General features: G+C 37.7%; 1 protein-coding gene across 1 annotated transcript in view; it reads left to right on the top strand.

Annotated features, from left to right (window-relative positions):
- Window positions 1-285: 285 nt before the first annotated feature.
- The window catches only part of LOC103770504 (cyclin-dependent kinase 14-like), a gene marked incomplete at its 3' end in the record, with an annotated part of 39,967 nt that continues 14,222 nt past the window's right edge, over window positions 286-26,030 (top strand). The window contains exons 1-2 of the mRNA XM_008937764.1: window positions 286-354; window positions 18,016-18,261. Of these exons, the coding sequence (XP_008936012.1) occupies window positions 286-354; window positions 18,016-18,261 (315 nt within the window). The remainder of the gene's footprint in view (window positions 355-18,015; window positions 18,262-26,030) is intronic.

Genomic DNA, 26,030 nt, shown 5'->3' with positions numbered 1-26,030 from the left:
AAAGTGGACAGTGGCATTCGTAGTGCTTATTTCCACATGCCCATAGATTATTGCTTTAAGATAAATTGTCACTGAAGAACTTGCTGATTTCCTTCAGGACTGGGACATAATTGGATTGGGAATGATTAGTTGCATCCTTTTTATTGAATATTGGGGTTTTTTTCCTCAATTCCTATGAAATCACCATTAGCTATTTTGGCTGCAGTTCTGTGTTGGGTTGAGGCAGTGCTACATTGTAAATCAATATCTTTTCAAAAAGACTGCTGTAAATTGCCTAGATAGCATATGCATGGTTACTTTGGCTGCAATGCTGCTGCAGAGCCTGGATACTCTGCCTTTCTGGGAACTCCACAGGCAAGTCCATCATAAATTTAGGAAAAAAAAATCATTTTAGAGAGAGCATGGTGTTGCTGATGAAATTTAGACGGAGAAATATTGTACCCTCGGTGCTCATCTGTACCTTTTATATTTTAGTCCACTGGGATTACCCTGTCTTGAGAGATTTCTTTGTTTTCTGCTTTAGATTTCCCCCTTTGTCGACTGTAGTACAGCCGTACCATTTCAGCTTGCTAGTGCAGAAAGATGTTGTGAATTCAGTTGCTGAATGATCCCGACCTCACTGCAAACACTAACATTGCTAAAGGGATGTCAAAGAGTTGCAGGTGAATCTGACCTGATCTGGGCAATAGCAAAACGGTAAGATGGGGCTCGTTTAAATCCTTGGGATTAATTGGGTGCTGGGCTTTCCCGTTTCAACCTGAAGCCTAGTTGTCACATGCTTCTAACTTGAGTAGGATTCATTCTGTGCATGTCAGGGTGGGTTTTCTGAGGAATGCTTAAAATCCAGGCAGAGGGAGGCAGTGGGAAGCTGGGAATACCACATGAGACCTATGGGCAGCTACCCTGGTGAGACTCCCCAGCAGCACTGCCTGCGGTTTGTAAATATCAGGGAAAAGGTAGGGGAAGGCTTAAAAGCCATGCTTTTCTCAGCACAGCTTTGTATTTCTCTCTCCAGCAGCCTTATTTATTATTGCATTAAGAGGACAGTATGGGCAATTTTTTCCAATATATGCTTGGCTGAATGCCCTCTGGGACGAGCGAGTGAAGGACATGAGCAGCCACTTTTTCATCTTTGCTAACAAGTCTGTGCATCTTGTGAGATCTGAATAAATGTCTTTAGCAGTTACAGGTGTGGTTGGTGGTGGGAGATAAAATTAAAAATGATTCTTTATAAACACATGCTAGATCATGGGTGTCAGGATATCTTTTTGCCTTGTTAACCTCTGTGATTATTTCTCTTGCATGCCATCTTTAATAAAACAAAAAGTGAGGTAGTTGTTTTTAAGTAGTCATTCTTGAATGCTTATGTAGGAGTGTGTAGGCAGCAGTTTGGATCTTAGTGGGATATTTCAACATATAAAAGCTTAAAGCAGCAGCGTGTTCAGGAGAGGACAGGAGGCAAAAAGCAGCTGTACAAGACAGAAAGATTAAAATGTGGCCATTGTATGGAATAATTTGGATTATTTTTGGTGACTTAACTGACAGCTAGTGTGTTTCAGTTGGAGATCAAGCCATAATATCAACAGAAATCCCGTGGAACTGAACAAAAAAAAATATTTCACCATATGTTCTAGCATTTAAAGGAAATCAGCTGTAGTAGAAATGGTAGAGTTTTGGCTGTTGATTAAGGGCAAAACCAGAGGGGTTTATGTCTAGAAAAGCATGTTAATATTTTATGCAATATGTGAATAATTCTCTAAGAAAAAATCAGTTGCATATCAATGTGAGATCAAATAACTAGTTTGACAGGGGTTCATGTTTGCTTTTTCTGTACTTACCAATTAAGGGTTTTTCTTCTTTGTCACAAAAGAAGATTAAAGGACTAAGATTCAGTCCTATCTCAATTATTTTCTGAATGTTTCATTAGTATGTTGCTGGAGTTCCTTATTTAAAAGAAATATTTTATAAATATGTGACCTGATATGGAGTGCAATGTAAGTGATGTGAAGTGGGCTGTTTCATGCTGTATACAAACCTATTTTACATAGTTTTGTCTCAGAAAGTAGGACTGCTTTATTTTTTGATCAAGAATAACCTTGAATGTTTCTGTTACAATAATTATTTCAGATGCAAGCATGTTGTAATGGAAGTTTTCTTTTGCTTATACTGTCATACCTGTTAATAAATTGAAAACTTCCATTGCATTTGCCTTTGTTTAATGCATAGAAGTAATCCAACCATTTGTGTTTGCTCTCGTGTTGTCCAGGGAATAAAAGTCCAGAAACACTTAGGCATGTGTGATTTTTTTTTTTTAAAGCACATTTTACATTACATTCTTTCTGAGTGATATTTTTTTCATCTACATATGTATGTGAAAGTTGTTGCTTCCGTCAGCTTTCTTCTTCCAAGTGTTTCTTCTCCCCAGATGTAAACCCATCAGCTCTGTTTGCTGTGTTACTGCTGTTTCTGGAGTTCTCCTATTTTAGTTTCCTGAGCTTAAGAGATCAATAGTGTTTTGGACGTTTTTTATCGATAAGTAATATTCCCTTTGGTAATATTCAGTTAAATACAGATACCAAATTAACTGGTTAGGGGGGGGGGGGGAGGGAAAGAATATGTAACGTGGAAAATGTGGCCAAAAGTTAAGAATGCAAATGGGAAACGTAAGAAATACACAGTATAGGCTGTTAGTGCTGAGTGCTGTATGCAGATTAGTCTTTTCTGTGTGGATCGGTTTTGTAGCAAGGCTGAGGTCTGTCACAGCAGGAGATAAGAGCTTACCTGAGGAGTGAATGTTTGCTATCATCTCCTTTGTGTCTCTGACTCTAGACAGGAAGAGATTAAAAAAGTTGGAGTTGAACAAGCTTAAAGCCATCAACATCACATCTTAGTGCAAGGAGGCTAGCCACCCTTTAGAAGTCCTATTGCAAAAATGGTCACCTAACTGTTCCTTTTTAGCTATTTCGCTGTGTAACCCTTAAACAAAAAATCCCCAAAAACAAACATATGGAGTTTTTAACACACTGTAAGCTTGGGTGGGCATTGGGAAAAAAGCTGAGTTCTGAGTAGGTACTTTCAGGCAGGCAGTTCTTGTTTCTCTCGGAGACTCCACAGACGAGAAAATGGACGGTACTGTTAAAAGAGCCTGTGCTTAGACCTCGGTAGAAGCATGCCTAGGGGTGTCCCAAAGCATGAGATGCCAAGGGGTAGCTGGCGTGGGCACTGGGAGAGCCTCTCACACAGCTCTGCTGGTCTCCAGAGATAAGAGATTGTTTTGTCCTTTAAGGGAAGCCTTTACATGGTACCAACTACCACTGAGCCTTGGCCTTGTGCAGGTTTCATTACGCTGTCCTGGCCTGACCTGCCTGGTCAGTAGGAATTTGTTGGGGCAAAAGCTTGTGCATAATGCTCAGCCTGGGTCAGGTGAGGCTTCAGGCTGTCATGTTTGTTGAATTCTCTATAAATGTGAGAGTAGATGTGCTCCTGAAAGATCGCAGGAGCTGCCAGGCAGATCCAGACTGCTTTGTGGGGATTATTTCCCTCTGAAGTCCAGACAAAATGTTCAACTGTCACGCGGTGCTATGCACATTGATAATATTAGTGTTAAAATTTTCCTAAATGTTTCATGTACTGATACAATGATAATCACAGTTTACAAACTTTGTTGAGTACAAACTCCTATGAAGGAGAATATCCTGTTAAATATTAGCTGAAACAACAGAAAGACTGTGTCATACAAGTGCTGCAAAGCCTGTTTCTGAACTTAAGAAAAATGTAGCTGATGCTATTTATTCAGGAAGAACAGGTTAAATATTGTGTTTTCTGAGCTTGAGTTTTCTTACGTAGGTCTGTACTGGCTTCCAACATCTTTGATTAGGTTTTTGCTTTGGAACCATGGCAGGAAGGTACATGAATGGAAGGTTGGTTAGTTAAGGAACAGACTCCTAAAGACTTTTCTAAACGTGCTGTCACAACATTAATGTCAGAACAGCTTCTTCAGCAGCAGCTCCACCCGTCATGTTGTGCATCTTCCACATATATGATGTTTTCTGGGTTTTGGTATAGTTTGGTAAATACTTTCCTGTGACTGCTTTTTCTTTTTTGAGATAAGTGTATTGTCCGAATTATTGATTATACACATCACTTTCATGTGTGGCATATTTTTCACTAATATCTGTCATTCTACTCCTTATTATAAGCCTATGTCTAATTCTGGATTTAGCAATTCAGCAAATAGCAAGTGATGAAATAGCAATATAGCGTAGTGCTGGATGTTGAATTCAGGGTGGTGATTTTGTATTACAAGGTTTTTGAATCAATAGCGCAAACAGATAATTTTACCTCTGTAAAAGTAACTTTTGGCCTTTTCCCTAAATCGTTGGTCAACTGAAACAGTATCATGGTCTTGGACTTTTGCTTATCATACTCCTGTGTGGATGTGCTTTCTCTGAAGCTCATGTATGAGATCTGGACTGGCCACAGGGGATGCAGAAACAGGCAGTTTAATCTGTTAACTGTCATACTCTATGATGGTGTGCTAGTCAGAAATGGCGTGAAAAGTGTGGGTGGAGATTCTTGGTTAGTTTTGCAAAAAAATTTTAAATTTATTATTAGTATTTGGGTAAGTTGATGCTACAGTAGAACTTGGTGTCTTATCCTGCTGACTAGGAGATCTGTTGCAGCTTCTGATTGAAAAATACTTGTGATAAATTTCATCTAGGCGGTCTAGAAATGTGAAGTAATCTTAAGCTAGTAGCAAACATCATATCAGCAAACTTTTGACCCAGTCTGTATCTTTCTTTCCTGGGAACTGTGTAGAATTAATATTAGTTGTATTTCAGTTTTGCTGTGTGGGATATTTATAATGTAATATTAAATCGTATACAACTTACCTGAGGAGGAAAATACCAAATGTTGCCAAGTGGGCAGTGAGGAAATAAAACTGCTAGAAAAAAGCGTAATATCTGTTTGTGTGTTGTGAAAGCTCAGCTTCCTTTAATTAATTTCTGACGTTTTTCAGTCTACAGACTTAATACATTTGAATATGTCCTCTCCCAGTTTAATAAATCTTTGTGTAAATGCAAGAAAATGCATTTAAATCTGTAGATGATATGTGTAAAATGTGCTTGCCCAGACTTCCCTGTAAATGGTGGGGGTTTAAATGAACAAATGTTAAATAATGACTATAGAAATATTATTTTAATATTAAATATTATTTTAATGCAAAAGAGTTGTCTTGGAAGGTTCTACAGGCTAATGATGGGTGTGGTTGGTTTTGCTGCTGGGTAGGAAGGCAATGAAACCACCACACCTAACTTTCAAGTTGGCAAGGAATTATCTGTATTTGGCAAAGCAGTCCAGATACATGAAATTATGTAATTATAAAATGTGATTATACTGCTGGTAGGCAGCCATGCAGAAAAAGTCATGCAAAATATCTTCACTGAGCCCTGAGTTTTGTGAAATATTTTCATTAGAAACTCAATGTACTGGAAGGATGGAGGACTTCTCACTGGTGGTCCAGTGATAGATGTGATTTTTGACCAATTTGTTTCTTGGGATTTGTTGTTTGTTGAAAGCAATTCAAGATGAACTTGGAGCTGTGGAGGTGCAAGTTGCCATCAGATGCAGAAGGGTTTGTTTTATACTGTTACAGCTTTTTATTTAGAATTGATTAAAGCACAGTTATAAGTCTACTGCAGCACAGGTCTTTGCTTGAACAAGTAAAGCAGTGGTTTTCACTTCTTTTTTGAAATCCCTAGTTTTTTGAAAGTTGAGCATTATCTCTGTGCTGTTCAAATAATTCTTCTAAAATTACAGTTGTTATCATGAGCTCTTCTTAGTGTTAGTTTGAAACCTCTCTTAAATTTTATGTGTCTTTGCAAGAAAAAGATATACTGGCATGTTCTTTGTATCTGCATAACTTTCAATGCTGTGATTTTCATTATATCACAGACAAAATTCTGAGTTATGGCATATAGTATGTTTGCAGAGGTTCTCCCATTTTTTTCCAGCATAGCACATGATGTACTGAGAAGCAAGTTTCATTATGCTTCCTTCAACCTTTGTGCTTTTAAAGTTACTGTGCTACTGCAAGTCTGACAAACCTGCAGTAGCTGTTAGAAAATTCCTTTAAGACTTTTCATTGAAGTTTTATAGAATTCCGTAACCAGGTCATTTATCTCGGGGGGGGGAAAAAAGAAAACAGGTTTTAAAAGTCAGGTGTATATGAGATCCAAACACAGATGAGGACTCTCTTCCTTTAATTATTTGTGTAGCTGGACTTGTCATCCTCATCTTAACTCTCAAAAGTTCTCTGAAAGAAAACAATGGCAGAAAGGTCATGGATGGCTGTTAATAAGATTTCTGGGAGACTCAGTTGGAATATAGGTTATTCAGATCTCTGAATAATGACAATGTTTAAGCCCTTTATCTTTTTTATACTGTGCTGATTTTATAGAGGATACCTTGTCAAATTCAGTGGTTTGGAAGATAATACATAAGGGAGCAGATCTAGATTTGCTCAGAGAGCTTGTCTTTTCTTGTGACATTGATCTGCCTTGGAAGCTGCATTTCCTGAGCTGTAGGGTTGTTGACCTCAGGGATGAAGCACCTGAGAGCAGGAGAGATTTCGTTCTTGGTACTAGATTGAAACTTTGAAATGCATTATTAGAATAAAATAAAGAGCTCTCCTTACCTAGTTTTTTTCTCTAGCTTTTGCTAAACATAAGAAAAAAGGAACTTTGGAAGAGAAGGAAGGAAAGGAAAGAAGAAAAAACAAATGCAGGGAAAAGAGAAGGAAATTAAGTAAGTTTGGGTTTTTTTCTCCCTTTTTTTTTTTTAATTAAGGAGTTGGTCTGAATGAAGAAGAGACAAACTACCACTCTAGTATTGAATTATTTCTTGGGAAGCAAGTCTTAAGCGTCTGCTGGAGATAATGTAAGACTCCCATTGATTGTAAAGGACAGTACAGCATGCTGCTTCAGTGCAGTGAAGGCTGTTGTCATACCTGGTAGAAAATGGTTATAAAACCTTTCCACCTGCAAATGCGTGTATTTTGAAAAGGTGATTGCATAACCTCTCTCCTTCCTCCTTTCTTTTTGTAAGTGCACTTCAGTATATATCGAAGGTCGGTCTTGAGTTCTTACACTATCTTTGGATGGCTTTTCATTCTGAAACAAACTCTCTGGTTCATTTTAATTAAATTATAAAATAAGTTTTCATCTCATCAAGTCTCATTGATTTCACCTGACTTCAAGCTCACCAGATGAAAGAATTTAGTTGACTTAGTTGTGCAGTTGGGCTTAAGTCTTATGCTATCAGTTGCATGCCCAGATCTGACCAGTAGCAGTATTTTTGTTGCAGTCTGTGAATGTAGGAGGACATTTAGTGGTTGTATTTTGCATCAGAAGTACTTGATGATACCTGTGAAAAAATCAAAAGACTTGCTAGGAATAGGCAAAGGAGGCTAAAGGAACTAGGTAAAACATTCTCAAGGTGAGGAGTTGTTTACCATTTATTTTCTTAAAAACCTTACTGACAGCCTCAGAATTCAGCAAGAATAGGCATTTTGTTGTCAAGTCTCAACATATCTCACACTTGAACGTGGTGGGGAGAAAACTTACTACATTTACGGATACACAATCAATAACTCCATGACTGAGTCTGGTGTTGGAGGACAGGATAGAATAAAATTATAAACCTGTTAGCTCAGACTTAATATAATGTTTGTACAAAACTACTAATAATGCACTTCTAGAAAGAAAACTGTAGAAACTTACACTGGTATATGTAGCCATCTGTTGGAGCAGGAGGTTGATATGGGAAAGGATTGAAAATATTTTTTCAATCTTTATTTTTAAATTCTGTTCATATGGTTACAGAGGAGGATAGACAACAGATTAAAATGAGTAGCTAAGTAAAAGAAACCACCTGTCACAATTTCATGAGAGAGCGTTCATGTTCAGACACTTTCTTCGCTGCTCTGCTGGTTACCAAGGAGTCACTTGTCTCGTGTCTGGCACTGGAAGCTGCCTCTGTGCTCCTGCCTGGTTTACTGGAGGAATGACCCAACTGCTTTTGGAAGATGTAAGTCCTGAACCATGTTGATGAAGGCAGCAGGCTGGTTGTAACTGCAGGGAAATCTTGAATGCAATATTATATGCCACTTATTTTGAGGCAATCCTGAACATTGTGGAAGTAGGAAGAGTTTATTTGTCAGGCCTTATTACTAACACAGCTATTGTATTTTGGGGCGTAAGTACAGAAATAGAGCAAAATGACCCTTTAGATCAGCTCTGTTGAGCTTCTGTCTCTTTTCATGTGTTACGGGCTGTCAGGACTTCTGCATGACCTTTATCTGAGACCCTGTCCTTAAGTGACTTCTGGTGACTGTTGCCACAGAACAGGGTTTTGCTTTGAGGACGTATGTAGGCTTTTTTAGACTGAGAAACTAATCTGTGTTCTCTTCAAAAACAGACCTTTCTTCTGTGTGAGGAGAGGAACATCAACTTCAATGGTTTGAAAACTTGCTGTTCTGAAGTTAGGTTGTACTGTGAACAGAAGAAAATACTGGTTTTAGAAATACTTGGCTTCACCTTGCAATGTGCAAAGGACATATAATGATATGCAGTAATCCTGACTCTGGGATTGTGCTTGATTCAGTAATTATGCTAATATTTAGGTATTAATTTAGTAGAATAAATGTGTTTCAGGTCTGATGGGAGTGGTGGTGAGAGGGAAGAGTTGTGTAGGCACTACTCATAATAACTTCCAGTATAACACTCTATTTTTCCTTGATTCAGGTGTTTGAACTTCTTTTTTGAATTTGTATGGTCTTGGAATTCCTACTCCCAAGTCTGATCGGTTGGCCTTTCTGTGAAAGTGACTCGTTTCTCACTTGGCAGTTCAGCACAGACATTTAATCTGCTCATTGAGTTCGGTGTTTCAGACAAGCACAGAGAATTAATGTTAGACCTTCCAGTTAAAAATTTCCTCCATCTGGCACTTCAGTGACCTTTTTATATTTGCCTTCTTCCATATGACAGACAGTTGGTTTAACATAGCTTCAACTTCAGAAATGAAAAGGCCATTTTTGGAGAGCGCCTTTGAGATGGCCTGTGGGAGATGTATGAATAAGTTTGTGCTAGGTACAGCAAGGAGCATACTGTGTCCCCAGATACCATTTGAGTCTCTAAGCTCTGCTTTCAGTTCCATTTGTGAGTTCTTAGCTAGCACTGCTAGCAGTCTCTCCATCCAAATCAAACTGAATAAATAATACCCAAGAATGTGAATTATAGTTCTGGGACGCAGTTGAGCCTGTTATACCTGGAGGTTACTAGAGAGAAATGATATGCCATCAGAGCAGGAGAAGAAATGCCCATTTTATTCACATCTTCCTTCTTACCTTGTATGATTGTTATTCTCTGTCTTGTCCTTTGTTTTTTCCCCCTTTATTTTTCAATCTTACATCCTTTTGCTGTTCTTTTTAGCTGTGTCTACCAAGTGTTTAAATGAAGGAGCTAGCACTGGTGATTACAGGGAAGGGTGAGTGGTGAAGAACCTCTTTCAGATTTGGGCCTGATTGCACCAGTTGTTCCAATGTGAACTTGCATTCATGCGTTCATGCAGCATTACGTGTTCTACTTCCCCTTTTGCAATTTTATTTGCCCCCTTATCTTATAACTTGTTCTTCCTTGATCTTTTCCTGTATTGTAGCTTTCTCACCAACTGAATTCTCTTCTTGACTTGTTTGTATTTCTTCTTGTGGGTGCAGCAGACTTTTGCTGACCCCCTCTTCTCAGGGGACACAGAGTGCTACCAGTTGGGCCAAGTAGAAGCGGACAAGACCTGTGGTTGTAACAAGGAAGAGCTGCCCTACTGCTTTGTTCCCCAAAGAGAATGATTCTCCAGACAGTTGCATTTTTGTTTTGAACAAAGCTGCTTATAATACTCCAGAACATCCCCAAAGTGTGCTTTATAAGTAGCAAATGTCAGATCACAGTGCTGCCAGAATCCACAGATGACTTGTGTACTTCTCAATTGCCATAGTACCAAGGCATGATAGAAACTAACATGCTTATAAAACATAATGAACACTCATATCTAGATAGGATTTTTTCAGTGAAAATTAATGCTGGTGTTTTGCTCTCAGCAATTCAGCTGTTAAGTTAGTATTTACTTGACTATGATTTTTTTCTTCATGTATCTGTCAGCTAAATGCAAGTGCTAAGTCTTATTCTGTGTAATAATGAGATTGTTATGCTACCTTCCTCAGGGTTTTGGCTCTACAAATTACAATCTATATCTTCATAATATTTCACTTAAAGTCCAAGTGCTTTACAATATTAATTAGTGCTCCCAGTTTCAGATTATGATAGGGACAGCATTGTTACAAGCAGAAAACTGGAATTGTGGAGGGGTTAAGTGACTTCAGAATTCCTTGCTTCATCACTCAGTAATTTATTTGGTTTTTGCTTAGTGGGTGCTAGCTCTAGAGTTTCCATATATAGGGTCCTTTCATACTACTTGTCTTGGAATGATGCAAATGGGAAGATTTCAGATGTGGTGTTCTGATTTTTCCATAAGAATTTTGGATGTTTGCTCTGGTATTTACCCAACCAACCACATTTTCCCAGAATGTACACGGTGGCAATGACTGATAGGGAATATTAGATGGCAGTTTTTTAATACTTTACATAAGTCCATAGATACTGGACGACCAAAGTAAACATTTGTAGGATGTTAAATATAGGAATTAAAAAAACAGATATAATGCATCTTCCGAAAAAAATGTGATGAGCTTCAGAGTAGTATATCTACACTGTACAAACATGCTTATTTTTTTTTCATCTGTGTGGTAGCATGTTTGGTCTCCCGTGTCAAAGTTGATTGTTCTTCGTTATGGAGGATATCTTCATTCATATTAATAAATTCCACTGATTATGGGACTGCCTGTATTTTACTAAGTACCTTAACAGGTGATTAATTTGGGGGACATTCATGAGTGATTTTAAAACTCATGAACCATAAGAACTCTAAAACACATACGTGTTTCAACTGATCGCTCTTGCTCTTTAAATGCTATATCACTTTGAACAGTAAATGGATTAATCCAGCAACCTTTAATTCTAAGACTCCTGTTTGTTTGAGGTCTCTTAATTTTGCTGAAAGTCACAAAGTGAAAAAATTTTGCATTGAGACTGTATTGCAGTGGCAAAATCAGATAAAACTTTTTTTACGGTAATCCTAAATTCAGATTAAGATAAGAATCTTAAGATAAGATAAAATAAGAATTGGATATATCATTTCAAGTAATGAATCTTAAGGTGATTCAAACAACCTTCTTTACTTAGAAATGATTCCATGAATGGTTATACTGATTTTTATTTATTTAATGGGGCTTATGGTCTTTATGCATGAAGTAAAAATATACTTCTTATGATTTCAGTCTCTCAACTTTAGCAGTAGTCTTTATGGGAAAAGTGTGGCTATTTGCAAACATTACATCTTGAGATATGATAGATACTGTGATGTTAGGGTGGGAGCTGTAGGCAACTGTAGCCTGGTGATTGTTACCAGTGTAATGATGACTGAGCCTGTTTGTCCTAGAGCAGCCTTTGGATCTTCACAAATTGATTGTGAGACTAAGTAGGATAAGAGAGGAAAAAAGACTATCTGATCTGCTTTGTTGTCTGTAATGCATTGTCTTCTGATTCTGATCAGCAGCTGAGAAAGTTGCAAAGTATAAACTGTTATTCTTTTTTGTGGTTTTAAGATTATGAATTTTGAAGTTCCCTTTCTTTAATGTTCTGGGTATATGGTAGTGTCTCTTTTTGCTTTAAACTAAAAACACACAAAGAAACAGTAAAATAACATTTTACAGTTCAGTCTGGAGAAGAGAAGGCTCCGAGGTGACCTTATTGTGGCCTGCCAGTATCTTAGGGGGGCCTACAAGAAAGCTGGGGAGGGACTTTTTAGGCTATCGGGTAACGACAGGACTAGGGGGAATGGGGCAAAGCTGGAAGTGGGCAGATTCAGGCTGGATGTGAGGAAGAAAGTTCTTCACCATGACAGTGGTGAGACCCTGGAATGGGTTGCCCAGGGAGGTGGTTGAGGCCCCATCCCTGGGGGTCTTTAAGGCCAGGCTGGATGAGGCTCTAGACAGCCTGATCTAGTGGGAGGTGTTCCTGCTCATGGCAGAGGGGTTGGAACTGGGTGATCCTTGTGGTTCCTTCCAACCCTGACAGATTCTGATCTGTTCTAGCAGAGGACTTTAGAGCCCTAATGGCTCAATGGTTGGACTTGGTGATCTTAAAGGTCTCTTCCAACCTAAAGGATTCCATGATTTAAAACCAAACTTCCCTAACTCTTATGGGGCTGCTTTTTATTTTGCTTTACTTTGCCAAAGTCTGTGATAGCTCAAGTAAATTGGAATTGACACAAATATTCTAAATTTCTAGATAAATCTTTCCTTCACTATTTCTTTCAAAAGCAGAGAAGAGCTCTTTAGGCAACTGCAGAGTGTCTGTTTGTGCTGTAGTTTTAAGTATCAAAATGACCTCTGTCTCATCATCTCTTTTTGACTTACCATTTTATTTGAGTAAATAATTGTGGAGAAAAATAGACTTGTTCTAGTCATCAGGGCGTGGAAAATGCATGAGATACCAGTGGTTGCTCTGGAGGCTACTTGGTGTATTGGCATACTGTTTGACAGCAGTGTGTGAGACAACCTCATGAAATACAACTGTGTATTTAACTTTAATCATCCATATGTGAGAAGTGAAATGGGCAGAATGTTCATGGCCAGGTGCCACTGTTGGACCAAACTTGAGCTGGCAGGCATCTTTTCTACGGCTGGGGTCAGGGGCTCTCAAATACTGCTACCTCACTGGGTAGGAACAGTCATTATTATTTTCAGATTAAATCCTTTCCCACAAAGACACCAAGTCCCTGGACAGTTTATGAATGCTGCTTTGGAAGTGCTTTTCCAAACAGTAACTTCAAACACAAAAGAATGAATTTCTGTAGGACCACTCTGTTCTATGTGGAGAAGAGCAAGAATCCTTCCAGAGGGAGATTGGGAGTTGGAGTCCAATTTAGGATTTCCAGGATTTCCATCTTGAAACCACAGTAGAGATTTGGGAGATGAACATGCTAGGTATAAAATCTGCTGGTGTGAACACCATACATATTGTAATTTATTTTACCTTTTCTCCATGTAGGACAAAAAACTTATTTTTTTGGTTGGTTTTTTTTTTTTTTTTCTTTTTTTTTTTTTTTTTTTTGTATCATTTGCCCCTCATCCCTGCCCCTTTGTTGCTGTTTTTGCCAGCATCTGTTTTTCAGCATGCTTCTCTGGGGCACGATGGCTGGGACTCCTGCCAGGTGGGAGCTAGGCAGCAGAAGGCAGCCGTATGCTCTTACATTTCATGTCTGGGGCCACCTAACATGCCCGAAGTCAGAGGTGGTGGATCAGCCAGTGACTTCTTTGAGCCTTTGTATCTGATAGAAGATTTGGAAGGACAATAATGTCTGCTAGAACAGTCCTTACATGACAGAGATTTTTGGCATATCGTCTGTTCCACTTGTATCAATCTGTTTCTTAAATGTATTAAGTTGATTTGTCTATTATTAAAATGTAGTTTCCTATAAAGAAGGGAGAAAGCATAAACGAAGATCCCGTTCCTGTGCTTCCCATATTTAGGAGATCTGCTGGAAGAAGTACCTCTTCTCAAAGTGATAACCCAGTTTTCATTGCACCACTTTTAAAAGCCAAATCATTTCTGAAATAGTTTATACTTCTGAAAATTTTGCTTCGATTGTAGTTTGTGGTGGGAGAACTATCAAATCATGGCAGTAATTCCTGAAGGGGGAAAAAAAATCACTTGGAAGTGTTGACATACATTAATGTTTACTTCTATGATGGCTTTTGTTAAAGAAACACTAAGTAAAACTGCTTAATGGCTCATGCTATTTGCTAAACAGGTTTCCTTAAATGAATATCATGTTCATACTGAAAAGTTCTTGTCTCCTTGTCATCTTCTATATGACAAACTAAAATATTACCTGTATTGTCTTTACATACATTTGAGGTAAGTACTTGTAATAGTTAAGGTGCCATTGATTCTGTCTTAACATAGCACCAGTTTTAGGCTGTGGTGGCATTTAGAGCATCTCAATGAGCGTCCGGGCTCCACTCTTGTAAGTACAGAATTACACAGATTTGTAGAGGAAGGGCAAGAAGGGATGATGAATCATATGGACTGGCTTCTTAATGTCGTGAGCTCATACACTTGTGAAACTTTTTTGTTGTTGTTGTTCTAGTGGCTGTAGCTAAAGCAGATACTCATCCAGTTTTGAGGCTTCATTGTCAAGAAATAGTTTCCACTACTTTCTGGATTGTTACTTTCACTAGGATGCACAAGGGTTGTTCTGTATGTAGGGTTAGTAAAAGAGTAGTCCCCTGTCTGAAGAACCTATAGCTTATGTAAATAAAACAGATGTAAAAAGAAAGGTCCTGTCTTACAGAGGCAAAATAGACTCAGAGTGAAATTCTGACTAGCCCAGAGGATCACACAGGAGCATCTAAAAGAGGCTGAAAAAGAGTATAGTATTTGTCACAAAGGACAAAGTCCTAACTGGAAAATAGTCCTTTCTCTCTCAGACAAAAAGAAAACTGGAAATAAGAGGGTGGTTAGGCTGCTCCTGATTACCAGGAAGGAACTGCCAGGTGGTAGACAGGGGTTTACACTTCTAAGAGCTTTTGATGCAAAGTATTTTTATACAACATATGAGAGGCTGAATATTATAAGAATCACTTTTTTTATACAGTACAAAGGGAAAATGATACTTAAAAGGCTGAATTAATGTAATAGAAAAATTCAAACCTGTACTGTTCCTAAAAGCCATCATGGTGGTGAAATCTAAGATTATTTGTATGCACAGGAAGACCTCCAAAATGTTATGTGTCAGTCTTGCTCATTAAACTGTTGCTTTTTTCTATTAAAAGTCACTGTAGAATTGACTTTTAGCATTAGCTGGAGCGTAGGAGCATCAGGTAAATACGCCCACTGCCTAGGGGCAAAAGCAAGGCTATTGTGGTAGCTTAGTTCTTGCTGATGGAGGGGAAACTCAAAATTACCAATGAGTACACTGCAGCCTTAAGGTGTCTAATTTTGAACTTGTAGCCACTGCTTGCTCCTGATGTTTTAGCCCTGCCCATTTCAGATTTCATAGAGCAGTTTCAGCATTAAGTGGGACTTGGTTTGTCAATGACAGTGTAAAAGAACAACTTGAATATTATTTCTCTTTAGAGTTTTTTAGGCAGTGTAGACGGGTTGGAAATGTGTTCCCTTCAACAACCATAAGCTCAGCTCTGTGGGCTTCAACAGTGCACTGTGGTCAGCGGTGACTTGGAGAGAATGTTTTATTTCTGCTAAGGAACTATTGATGTAGGTGAGAGAGAAATGATGAATGAAACGCCTTGCCAACGCTGGCAGGAGAAGTGCTACAGCTGCAGAGCAGGCAGAGGTCCATGCTTTTACGCTTCTCCGCAGTCTCCGGTCTTTGCTGCTGGTGATGCTGGTGTTCAGCCTGTGCATCCACTAAGAGGTTTGACTTCTGAGTGGGGAGCTGGTTGGTGTATGTCTTGGTTTTAGTCTTTGCAAGTTTGAAGCTGGCTATTAGAAGATAATTGTGGAGATCCTACTCCAGATTGAGTCAAGTGACCAGAAGGTTAAAGTGTCTCCCTTCAATATCTAATTGCAAGCTATTACTGCTTCCAGTAGAGGTGATAATTTGTAACAGATGTCTTACTGCTGGTGCTGTGTTATTTTTTTTTGTTTGTGCTTTTTTCTTTTTCTTGGGATTTGTTTAGGTTTTGTCACTTTTTTTTTTTTTTTTTTTTTTTTGTAGTGCAAAGCTTACTTGGCCCATATTAGAGCTAGACATGGAGATTTTTCAGTGCAAAAAGAAACTAGAAGCAGCACTCAAGGCATTATTATCTATAGTATATTAATAGTTGTGTATACCAAACATTTTAAACATCTATAGGTGGCCTTTGGTAATTCAAAAGAAAGACAGATATGACTTTTAAACTTGTCCTCCTTATCTCCTGCTCTTATTTTCTATATCATAGGATTTCATAGGCACTGACAAATACTTACTGATTCATTTGCAGTTAAGAAAAATGGAAGAGCTGCTATTTTAATAGTTATTTCAGTTTACATTATGTTAAAACATCTTTGTTGGTAGGAAGCATCACAGGTACACGGATCTGGAGAGGCTGGTGGGAAGGGAAGTATGTGGGTGCATGTCTGTGCATAGAAATTGTTTTAGGGAAAAGAGACCAATTAATTTTACAAGAAGGCTAATTAAAAAATCTTTGTGCAGCAACTCTTTATCTTTTCTCTCTGAAGTAATAGACCAAAATTAAATAATTGCCTTAAATTTGGCCTAAGAGGGAATTATCATTTGGAATGAAGGGGTGCTTTTCTCAGTTAAAACTTGGTTGAGTTCTAGTCTTCGAGAAACCACTCTAATGAGAAGAAATGTGAAACCTTGTGAAGCCTGACTTGTAATGCTAGTGATGTCCTTCATTAGAATTGACCTAGCGTATGGTTGTTTGGCCAGATGGCACTGTGCAGGAAATGTACTTTGATTTTTTAATGTACAGAAGAAATCTTTGATCTGCTGTTACAGTGGATCATCAAAATCATAAAAACCACAAGGTATAGTCACACAGTATTTCTATAAACAATTGAAGTAAGTTGGATTTCAAGGCACAGAATTCCTCTGGGGAAATGGCAAAGAATAATTTATTGGAGATACTTGTATTGGAGACACTTTTGGTTATGGGAGAAGAGTCATGATTAAATGATGATGGTAAATATGTTTGGTTTTTTTTTTTTCCATGTTAACTATTTTATGACAACAAGCTTTAAAAATTGTAGGTACTTGAATGGAACATGATGCTTCTTTAGTTGCATGTATGTGAAGAGCACAGCTAAAAGCAAATTGACACTGCCTATCCTGAAATATTTGCATGATTTGGCTTAAAATTTAAGGAGCTTCTTGGGTCTGCTTCCATCACACTTGATAACTGTTCCCTGTAGCCTGAAAGCTAAAATATTTTTTCTTCCCAAGTCAACTCTCTTACAGGTGAGAACAGAAGCTGAGGCCTCAAATACAACCCCTCACTGTGTGGTTTTGAAAAAAATACCTTATACATTGGAATGTATTGAAATTGAAAACATAAAAGTACATCACTTGGAGTATCTAAACTTGCTGTTCAGCTCATTTAGTTGTTTTGAAGTAGCAATAACATATTTTGGTAGCTCAAGCAGCAAGTCACAGTCTTTGGGGCTTGGCAGAGTCATACTTCACAGTAACAAAGAATTGAACTTCTGTGCTTTAGTGTGCCATTAAACTGCAGCCTCACGTTTCAGTGCCTGGAAATTGATTTACTGATTTGATTTCCTGAGACCTATGGTGATAATAATAATATCACTATATAAGCATTATTTAAAAATACAGTAATATACCAGTATTGAATCTTTGGCAGGCCAGCACCTAAGTGCACACACGAACCACCATCATTTATTTAGGTTTGGTCTCATCCAATTTTAAACAAATGGAAATCAATATTGCTTGTGGATGCTGGTGGCTAGTTTGGAGAAAGAAGTGAAGTGGAATTGTTGCTAAGAACACATTGTACAGGAAAACACAAATGTATTAATTTTATTTATGTTCCTTTTCTGTCTTTGCTTTTTCAGGATCTTTTAGTACACTGTACAAAGATAGGCTTTTTGTTGTTCTGACAAAACTGTTGTTTTTGTGTGTGTCCCCTATGTGAAATGCACGCCTATGAAAAATAATGTGGTATTTGCAACTTCAGTGTAAAAATAGAAGATAATTGCTTATGAAGTCCAATGCCTTTGTTTATACGAGCTGATGTATGGATTGATGTGGAGTTTAAGCCTGTTAGAGTCAAGGAATGCTATTTTTTCCTTTCAGATATGTGTCACAAAGATGTCTACACGGAACTGCCAGGGAATGGATTCAGTGATCAAACCTCTGGACACAATTCCTGAGGATAAAAAAGTCCGAGTTCAGAGGACGCAGAGTAGTTTTGATCCATTTGAGAAACCAACTAATCAAGTGAAGAGGGTTCATTCAGAGAACAATGCTTGCATTAACTTCAAAACTTCATCTGCAGGGAAGGAATCACCTAAAGTCAGGAGGCACTCCAGCCCCAGCTCCGTAAGTGCACACTGCTGACATTTGAACCTGTACCAAACAATGGGTTTAGTCATGTCAGAGAGGCTTTATTGCTTAAGAATGAATTGATTACTAGGAAACAACGTAAAAAGCTCATAGCTGCTATTAAAGTTGTTTCCTATATATGTTTGTAGTATTATGCATAAAATAGAGTAAGAAAACAGAACTTGAAAAAGAATATATTTTGAAATTCCTCTCAGATACTGGCTAGCTTGTCTTACAGGGTTTCTAAGTGTTTTCCTCTCCTGATCCTGGTGTGGTATTACAGCTGCTATAGTGTTTATGATGCAAATTTTGCAAGGGGTTGCTTGTTTGTGAAGAGGTATACTTTCTCATGAAGTTTAGGAAAGTACATGAATTGCCTCTTGGGTTTTTAAATTTAGAGAAAAAGATCAGATTTGACAGATTTTGTTTACATTTTAAAATTAACTTTTTAACATCAAGTAGTAAAAATAACATTTACTCCATGTCAGAAACTCTGTACATGAGAGAGCGAGAGACAGAAGCAACTGAGGAAGGTTTGGCACCACGTCATCATTGTTGTTTTATTCTCAAATATTTTGAAAGAAACCAGATAAATAAAATGTCATATTTTTCATGAATAATGCTCAGAACAGATTTCCCCCTGAAGACCTTCAAAATTGTGGAAAAACTATTTCTGCTGTGCATTGGCAAGAAAAATCCATAATAATGTGACCTTTGAGTTGAAGACCACAGATCTAACCAGAATAGATGTAACACTTCAATCTTAGTTGACGTGAAATAATTTAAAATGTTGATTGACTCTATTTTTTTCTTTCTTTTTTTTTTGTTTTGCTCTGTCTTTTGGACATCTTCTGTCGTTCCTACAGAAGTTTGACTGAATCCTGTCAGACTTGTAAGAAGAAATGACAAGAGATTCGCTTTCTGTAGATGAGCTTTGTTTAACCCATGTGAATTTAACAGATAAGATGTCATGCCTCCAGGGGACTGTCCTTTTTAGAAAAGGTTACATTTAAAAATGTAACCATCTGTAACAAAAAGAAATTTGCTCTTTTTTCATTGCCTCGCATTATATAGCTGCTACTCAAGATGTCTCTGGTGTGTTCCATACGAGTCCATAACAAGGAGTTCTTACCATAAAAGTTTTACTTTCCATAAACTTTAAGTTTATTAAGGATGGATGGAGCAGTTTGCTTGTGTTATTCTTTGGCACCACAACTGTCAATTTAAATGACTTTTTTTTTTTTAAAGGCTTTCCTTAAGGTGTGTGGTGTGTGTTTTTATTTTTTTTTTGTTATTTTTTTTTGTTTGTTTGTTTGTTTGTTTGTTTTTGATGGTATTACCTCACTCCACATCTCTGCTGTTCTTACCTTGTTCCTTTTTCAAACTATTATTTGTTTCTATTAATGCTGTATGTACTGTTTTTTCTATTAAAACTGAAGGGTTTTATTTGGTTTGGTTCCAGAACTTTTTTGAAACAGTGTTGTTGACATCTTGTTGTTTTCCAGAGGGCTGGTACTCAGCTGCATCCATGCAATCTCCTATGATCCCAGTATTTTCTTATGTAAATGCTTCCTTAGAGCCCTAGCTAAACATACACTTCTGGTAATCTCCTGTGCTGACTCATGCCGAGTTGCTGGGGGACATCTCATGTGTTAGAGTAGGTGCATAGGAGTTTCCTGAGATACAATTCTCATTTCTCTTTGTGTAATTCTCCCTGATTTCTACAGCTCTGTTTGGTGAACTTAGTTCTTCCTTCTGCATGGAGGCATTGTTAGTAATTTTTGACTCTTCCTCACAAGGAGTGATATGAAGAGCACCTAGGGAGGAATAACTTGTGGAATCATGTCAGCATTCATGTCAGTGAAGAGGAAGGGTCAGAACTTTACAGCAAAAGATGGTGTTAACCTTGTGCTGATTGCAGGTCACACCTGGTCCTGCCCAGCAGACCGAAGTTCAGACATCCAAAGCAGAGATAAAATCAAGGCACGTTCCTTCCCCCCGAGCTTGAATATGTTGCCTCAGGCAGGAGCTGTTCTGGTGCACAATTCATGGAGCATATGTCTGTGTGATTAGTTGCAGGAATTTGTCATTCTGTGCTTTTGAATGACACTTGAACTGACAAAAGTTCTAGTTCTGACGTTGTATAGCAGATGCCTTTGCTGCTTCCTCTTCCAATTACTTCTTTTTCTTCCATGTCAGAGGACTGCTACGTATTCTCCCTTATTGAGTTAATACTTGATTTTTCTGGAGTCTTCTGCTGTATAGATTATGCCAGTCTGAACTGGCATTTCAGTTTCTGTAAACATTCTTGAGCATGCGATGTCCTCTGGGTTGTGCTGGCTACGGCTGTGTAGCTGTGCTTCACTTTTGGCTCTGCTTTCTGTAATCTTTATTTGAAGGTACTTTGACAGATGCATGCTACCTTCAGTTTGCATTCTCTATGCTTGATTTAGAGGAACTGAATTAGAGAGAGGTTTCCTTTACATTTCTTTCCTTTCATCATTTTAAAGGCCTTTGTAGCCATCAGGTGGGGAAGTGATGTCTTACAAGAAGGTACCTGTCTGAGGCTTGTAGTCTCCATATCACTGTTTCTGCTCAGGTGAAAGTCCTTTATTTGTCTTAGAAATAATATTTTTCAAGATACAACCTGAAAGATCTTTCTTATAATGACCTGGGGCATTAGATTCTGGTTTGATCAGTTTCAGAAGCTTTATCAGCTCTCTGGCAGGCATGAGCTTCAGTGTTTGGTGAAGATCAGCAAATACTTCTCCACAGGTGGCATGTTACCCATTGTGTGTTTTTCATTCCTTCAAAATACTCTGCACCTTTTCATGAGAAAGATGACATAGACGTTTGAGGAAGCTGGAAGTCTGGGTTCATGCCCACAGATTTTCACTTGGAAAATAAATAATTTGCTCTTGAATATGAAGTAATTTTCTGCAGTTAGTGTCACAGCCTGTTGCAGCCCAGTAAAAATCCTGTGTTGTTAATTAGTACAGTGGTATACAGACAGAAGTTAGCATGTTATTTTTTCGTTCCTGTAAGACAAACTTATTTTTGTTTTTTTGCCTGACATTTGCATACTCCTTATGTAAAATAGCCACATTGCATTGTGTTTTCTTTCACCCTTCTTTTAAACATAAGAAAACATCTGTGAGTGAGACTTTCAAACTGTTGAAGCCAGTTGAAATTGGGTGTTATTATGGAATGAAATTACCAGCAGAACACTTGTACTTTGATCACATGAGGATTATGGACAATACTCAGCTTGGTGATAGTGAAGTAGGTATTTGCCTATGTGTGTATCACCTGTCAGCTTCTATTAGAAGAAGGGTACTTGGCTTGACAAACCTTTGCTCTGATCCAACCCAGCACAATATATGTGTGTATATATGCATATAGTTATTTTATATATATGCAGCTATAGTTGTGTGTGTCTATCTGTCTAGCTATCTGTCTTTTTAAAGTCTTTTGCTGAGACTTTTGCCTACCGAAGGAAGAAACTGGCTTGTCTTCTTGCTGAAAAAACGGTAAAACTACAAAATAAACTCAAAAAGAAACACATGCCACTCTTCCCAAACTAACACTCACTTTGGAAGATGGTTTGACTCTAATTATCTGAAGGTTTTGTTTGAGATTGATGATCTTCAGGCACGTGGCCCTATTTCATACACTGATATAGTACTTTTGCATAGTGTGTAAATAGAATATTGCAAGTTTTATAAGCTCGCCTACTGATCACTGTTTAGTTAGGTAGTGATAAGCATCAGTTTGATCTCTTTGAATGGCTTAAGATCCATGGCAATGAATTCAATTATCATGCTAAGGTATAGGTACTACCTTTTAGTGACTTTTTTAAAAGTGCAGCAAAGCGCTCATCTTCTACTAACTCACAGAAATTTTTTTTTTAAAAAATCATTCATATAAAAATAATTGAATAAGCTATGCTCTACTGCATTGCATTGACTCTGCACGCTTTTGGGGATAATCGTCTTTCTTCTGTTTCTGTAATTATTTTATTTTCTGTTATATGCAACTTTCCTTCAAAAAAGTGCAAGCAAAAACCACAAACTGCTCCTACAAACATGTTGTAAATCAGTTGTGTTAGCAATCTAACTTTAAAGCAGACACGGAAGTCAGAATTTTGTCTAAAAGTTAGACATAATTTCTGTCTGCCTGAACATTTAGTGTGCAATTCTTGTGTCTTCCTCTTCAGGTGTATGCAACCTTCTCCAGCTTTACGAACCAATTAATTACTAAGATAACTGCCTCCTTCCTGGTCTATACTTTTTATTGAAGTCAGATAATTTCGGAGTTCAGTGTAGGGAGCAGATTTTTCTTTTCTGGCACAAGGGAAGCTTTAATAATGGTTAACCTGCAGGATACTCTCTAGATGATAAGGCAGATAAAGTGTGGCAGTTGGTCCAGCTTCTGTGCTTTAATAGCCTGAGGAACAAGTAAACAGCTTTAAAAATTTCATACTGGCCTTTCATGGAGAGCTTTATGGTTGCTTCTGATCAGGTTGCTCTTAATTTATGGCTGTGTGTTAAAAGGTTAGAAAGATGTAAGCAAAAGGATGGGATCAGATAGTGGGAGAGCTGAGATTAAGACTCATCTTAATCTTGGTTTGGATTTGGATTCTTGAACATCTTTGTATTCTTTGAACATTTCCATAGAAAACAGTCCAGCTTGCAAGGTATTTAAAAAAAACACAATCAGACTGACCTGTTATTGCATGTTGAATACAGCCTGACGTTACTGTGAAACTTGGATATGGTTTTCTGAAAGAAGCTTTACTGTTGTGTCCAAGAAGGCAAAATATAAAATGGTTAAAAAAACTCCTTCCATTCTTGTGACTTTAGCTCAGTTAAGCCTCTTGGCCCACCTTTTACTTTCAAGTTTTTCTAGCCATGAATTTATTTCTTTTGAGGCATATAACAAAACAGATCTTTAGTTTTTGATTTTCAATAATTTACAGTGGTACTGTGAACATAATATTTTTCCCTTGAGAGTAGATTTATATTGAAGTTTAATATTCTACTGTTTAAAAAAAAAAAGTCTATTTAAAACTTAGGCTCAGAAGTGTGATGCTCAAGTGTGACATTCACAAGCTGTTTTGCAGTTATGACAAATGCATGAGAACATAACCCACACAATTTCTATAAGAATAATCAGGTGATTGTTAGTGTAATTTTCCATTAAAGTTTTCTTTACTACGTAGATTTTGAAAATTTCTGACAAAGAGGGGTATTCACATGGCAATGTAGCACAAGGACTCAGAGTACCATGTCTTGCATTAAACCTGTTATCCCTCCTACAGTCTATATCAATGAAATGTGTGTTTGAAATTAAGAGGTTAGAAAAGAGTTTCCTCTCATTTATTTTTTTTTCACTGTTATCCTTAATACTTTTATGTCAGTTTGAAACATTAACTACTTCTAGATCTGTATTCAACATTTTGGTATACTCTTTCTATCCTGGTTAGTATGCTTTCTATTACCTTAACTAGAGGGGAAAAATATCTAATCAGGGTTACTCTTAAGTCATGCTGCTAAATATGCTCACTCCCCATGTTAAGTGGTGCTCTTAGACTAATCTTTCACTGGGAAAAAGAGAACTACCTTAATGGAAACTAATTTCAAGGGAAATGAAGTGTAAAGACAAACAGGAAAAACCTGTGGTGAGTTTCCTGAAGGAAAAGATGTGCACCATTCTGTTCTCTAGCAGTCAGTGTCTTCTTAGAGATAGTGATCCACCAAAACTTGTGCTGACTTTTGGAACTATGTTTAATGCTTCAGAGGCACTGTTACTCCTGTCTGTCTTAGTAATTCATCTATCTTTCCCATTTGACTTCTCTGCAAGATTTCTACCTAGAATGAAAATTCCCTTTCAGTCGTTTTCCAGTGGTATCAATTTTTTTGCTAACTGATTGTTCGCAGCCTATTAAACTTTTTGCCCAATAAATAGCTCAGTCTTGGTCACACATGCACCTGTGGTTTGTGTTTTTTCTCTTTTTTCTTAGCTTTGAAAGTTCTTTTTTTTTTGTGGCAAATACAAAGCACTAACACTGAGCAACAGGGTTCTTTATGCCTTAGTCGTCCCACTGATGTTCAGTATGTACATCTGCTGTACATGTAGATCTCCCTTTGCCTTATATATAACAAATCATGATAAAATTTTTATAGAAAAGATTGGAAAGCTTTAATTAACTATACAAATTTACACATTCAGTAAATAACCAGATTTTGGATATAGCAAAGATTGTCCTTTTATCACAGTCACGTTACGTCCTGACGTATTTTGATTGACAGATGGCCAGATATGAGCCAGCAATGTGCCCAGGTGACCAAGAAGGCCAATGGCATCCTGGCTTCTATCAGAAGTAGTGTGTCCTGCAGGAGTAGGGAAATGATCATGCCCCTGTACTCAGCACTGGTGAGGTCACACCTCGAGTACTGTGTTCAATTTTGGGCCTCTCAGTACAAGAAGGACACTGAGGTGCTGGAGCATGTCCAGAGAAGGGCAACAAGACTGGTGAAGGGTCTAGCGCAGACGTCTTACACAGAGCTGCTGAGGGAACTGAGGTTGTTTAGTCTGGAGAAAATGGGCCTCAGGGGCAACCTTATCACTCTCTAAAAGTACCTGAAAGGAGGTTGTAGAGAGGTGGGGGTTAGTCTCTTCCCCCAGGTAAAAAGGGATAGGGCAAGAAAAAATGGCCTCAAGTTGTGTCAGGGGAGGTTTATACTGGACATTAGGAACAATTTCTTCACAGAAAGGATTGTAAAGCCCTGGAACAGGCTACCCAGGGAAGTGGTGGAGTCACCATTCCTGGATGTCTTTGAAAGACATGTTAGATGTGGTGCTTATGGACGCTGTTTAATGGTGACATGGCCATGCTGGGTTAACGGTTGGACTTGATGATCTTAAAGGTCCTTTCCAACCTAAACAGTTCTATGATTCTATGTCAGTGCTTTAGAGGGTTAAAAAGAAGTAAGGGAGGAGTAAGGAAGGACTAATAAGGCAAAAAAAAAGATTAATGGTAGAAGTATTGTAATGTTAGATCTTCAAAAAGTAGTTTTGAACAAACATCAAGATATGGGTGTTCAGCTATAATTAGCTGAAATTCAACTAAAATTAGTGCTCTTTTCTATTGAGAAATCTTCTCTGGATCCATTTGAAGGGTTGCACCAGCTTTCTAAAATAGAGGGGAACTTCTTGTGAGCCTGCTGCTTGCAAGATATGTCAGTGGCTGATGCAAGCACTGTGCTCTGCGTATCTCTCACTCGTGTATTTCAATCAACCACATCCTAGGCAGAATATGAAATTTTTGTGATTCAACAAACACAAATATCTGTGTGTACGCATTCCTATATTTTTTGCTGGATGAAATAAAATACTTTAGAAGAAGAAATTATACTTAAAAGTGAATTATTTGTATTAGAATTTAATATTAGCATTTACTAAAAAGAGAAAATTGGTACCATAACCTTGCTGTAACAAAGCATTTGTTTTTTTTTTTTAACAGAAGCAGTTAAAAAAGATAAACTACTGCAGAGAATTTGGAATAACAAAATTCATGGCCATGAAGCTGAAAAAATAGTATGAACGGGGAATGCAATAATAAGTAAAGTAGGCTGAGAAGTTTATAATTTTCAGCAGTCACATGGATCTTATTATTTAGATTCCTTTAAGTTTAAAACTGAATTTTTGGATATTTTTGTATTTTGTGCATTATTTCAGTCAATCTTCACCTCCTTTATCATCCC

The sequence above is a fragment of the Merops nubicus genome, unplaced genomic scaffold (assembly GCF_000691845.1).
Source record: "Merops nubicus isolate BGI_N331 unplaced genomic scaffold, ASM69184v1 scaffold3123, whole genome shotgun sequence".
In the NCBI taxonomy this organism is placed as follows: Eukaryota; Metazoa; Chordata; class Aves; order Coraciiformes; family Meropidae; genus Merops; species Merops nubicus.
This window is presented reverse-complemented; position numbering and strand designations above follow the sequence as displayed.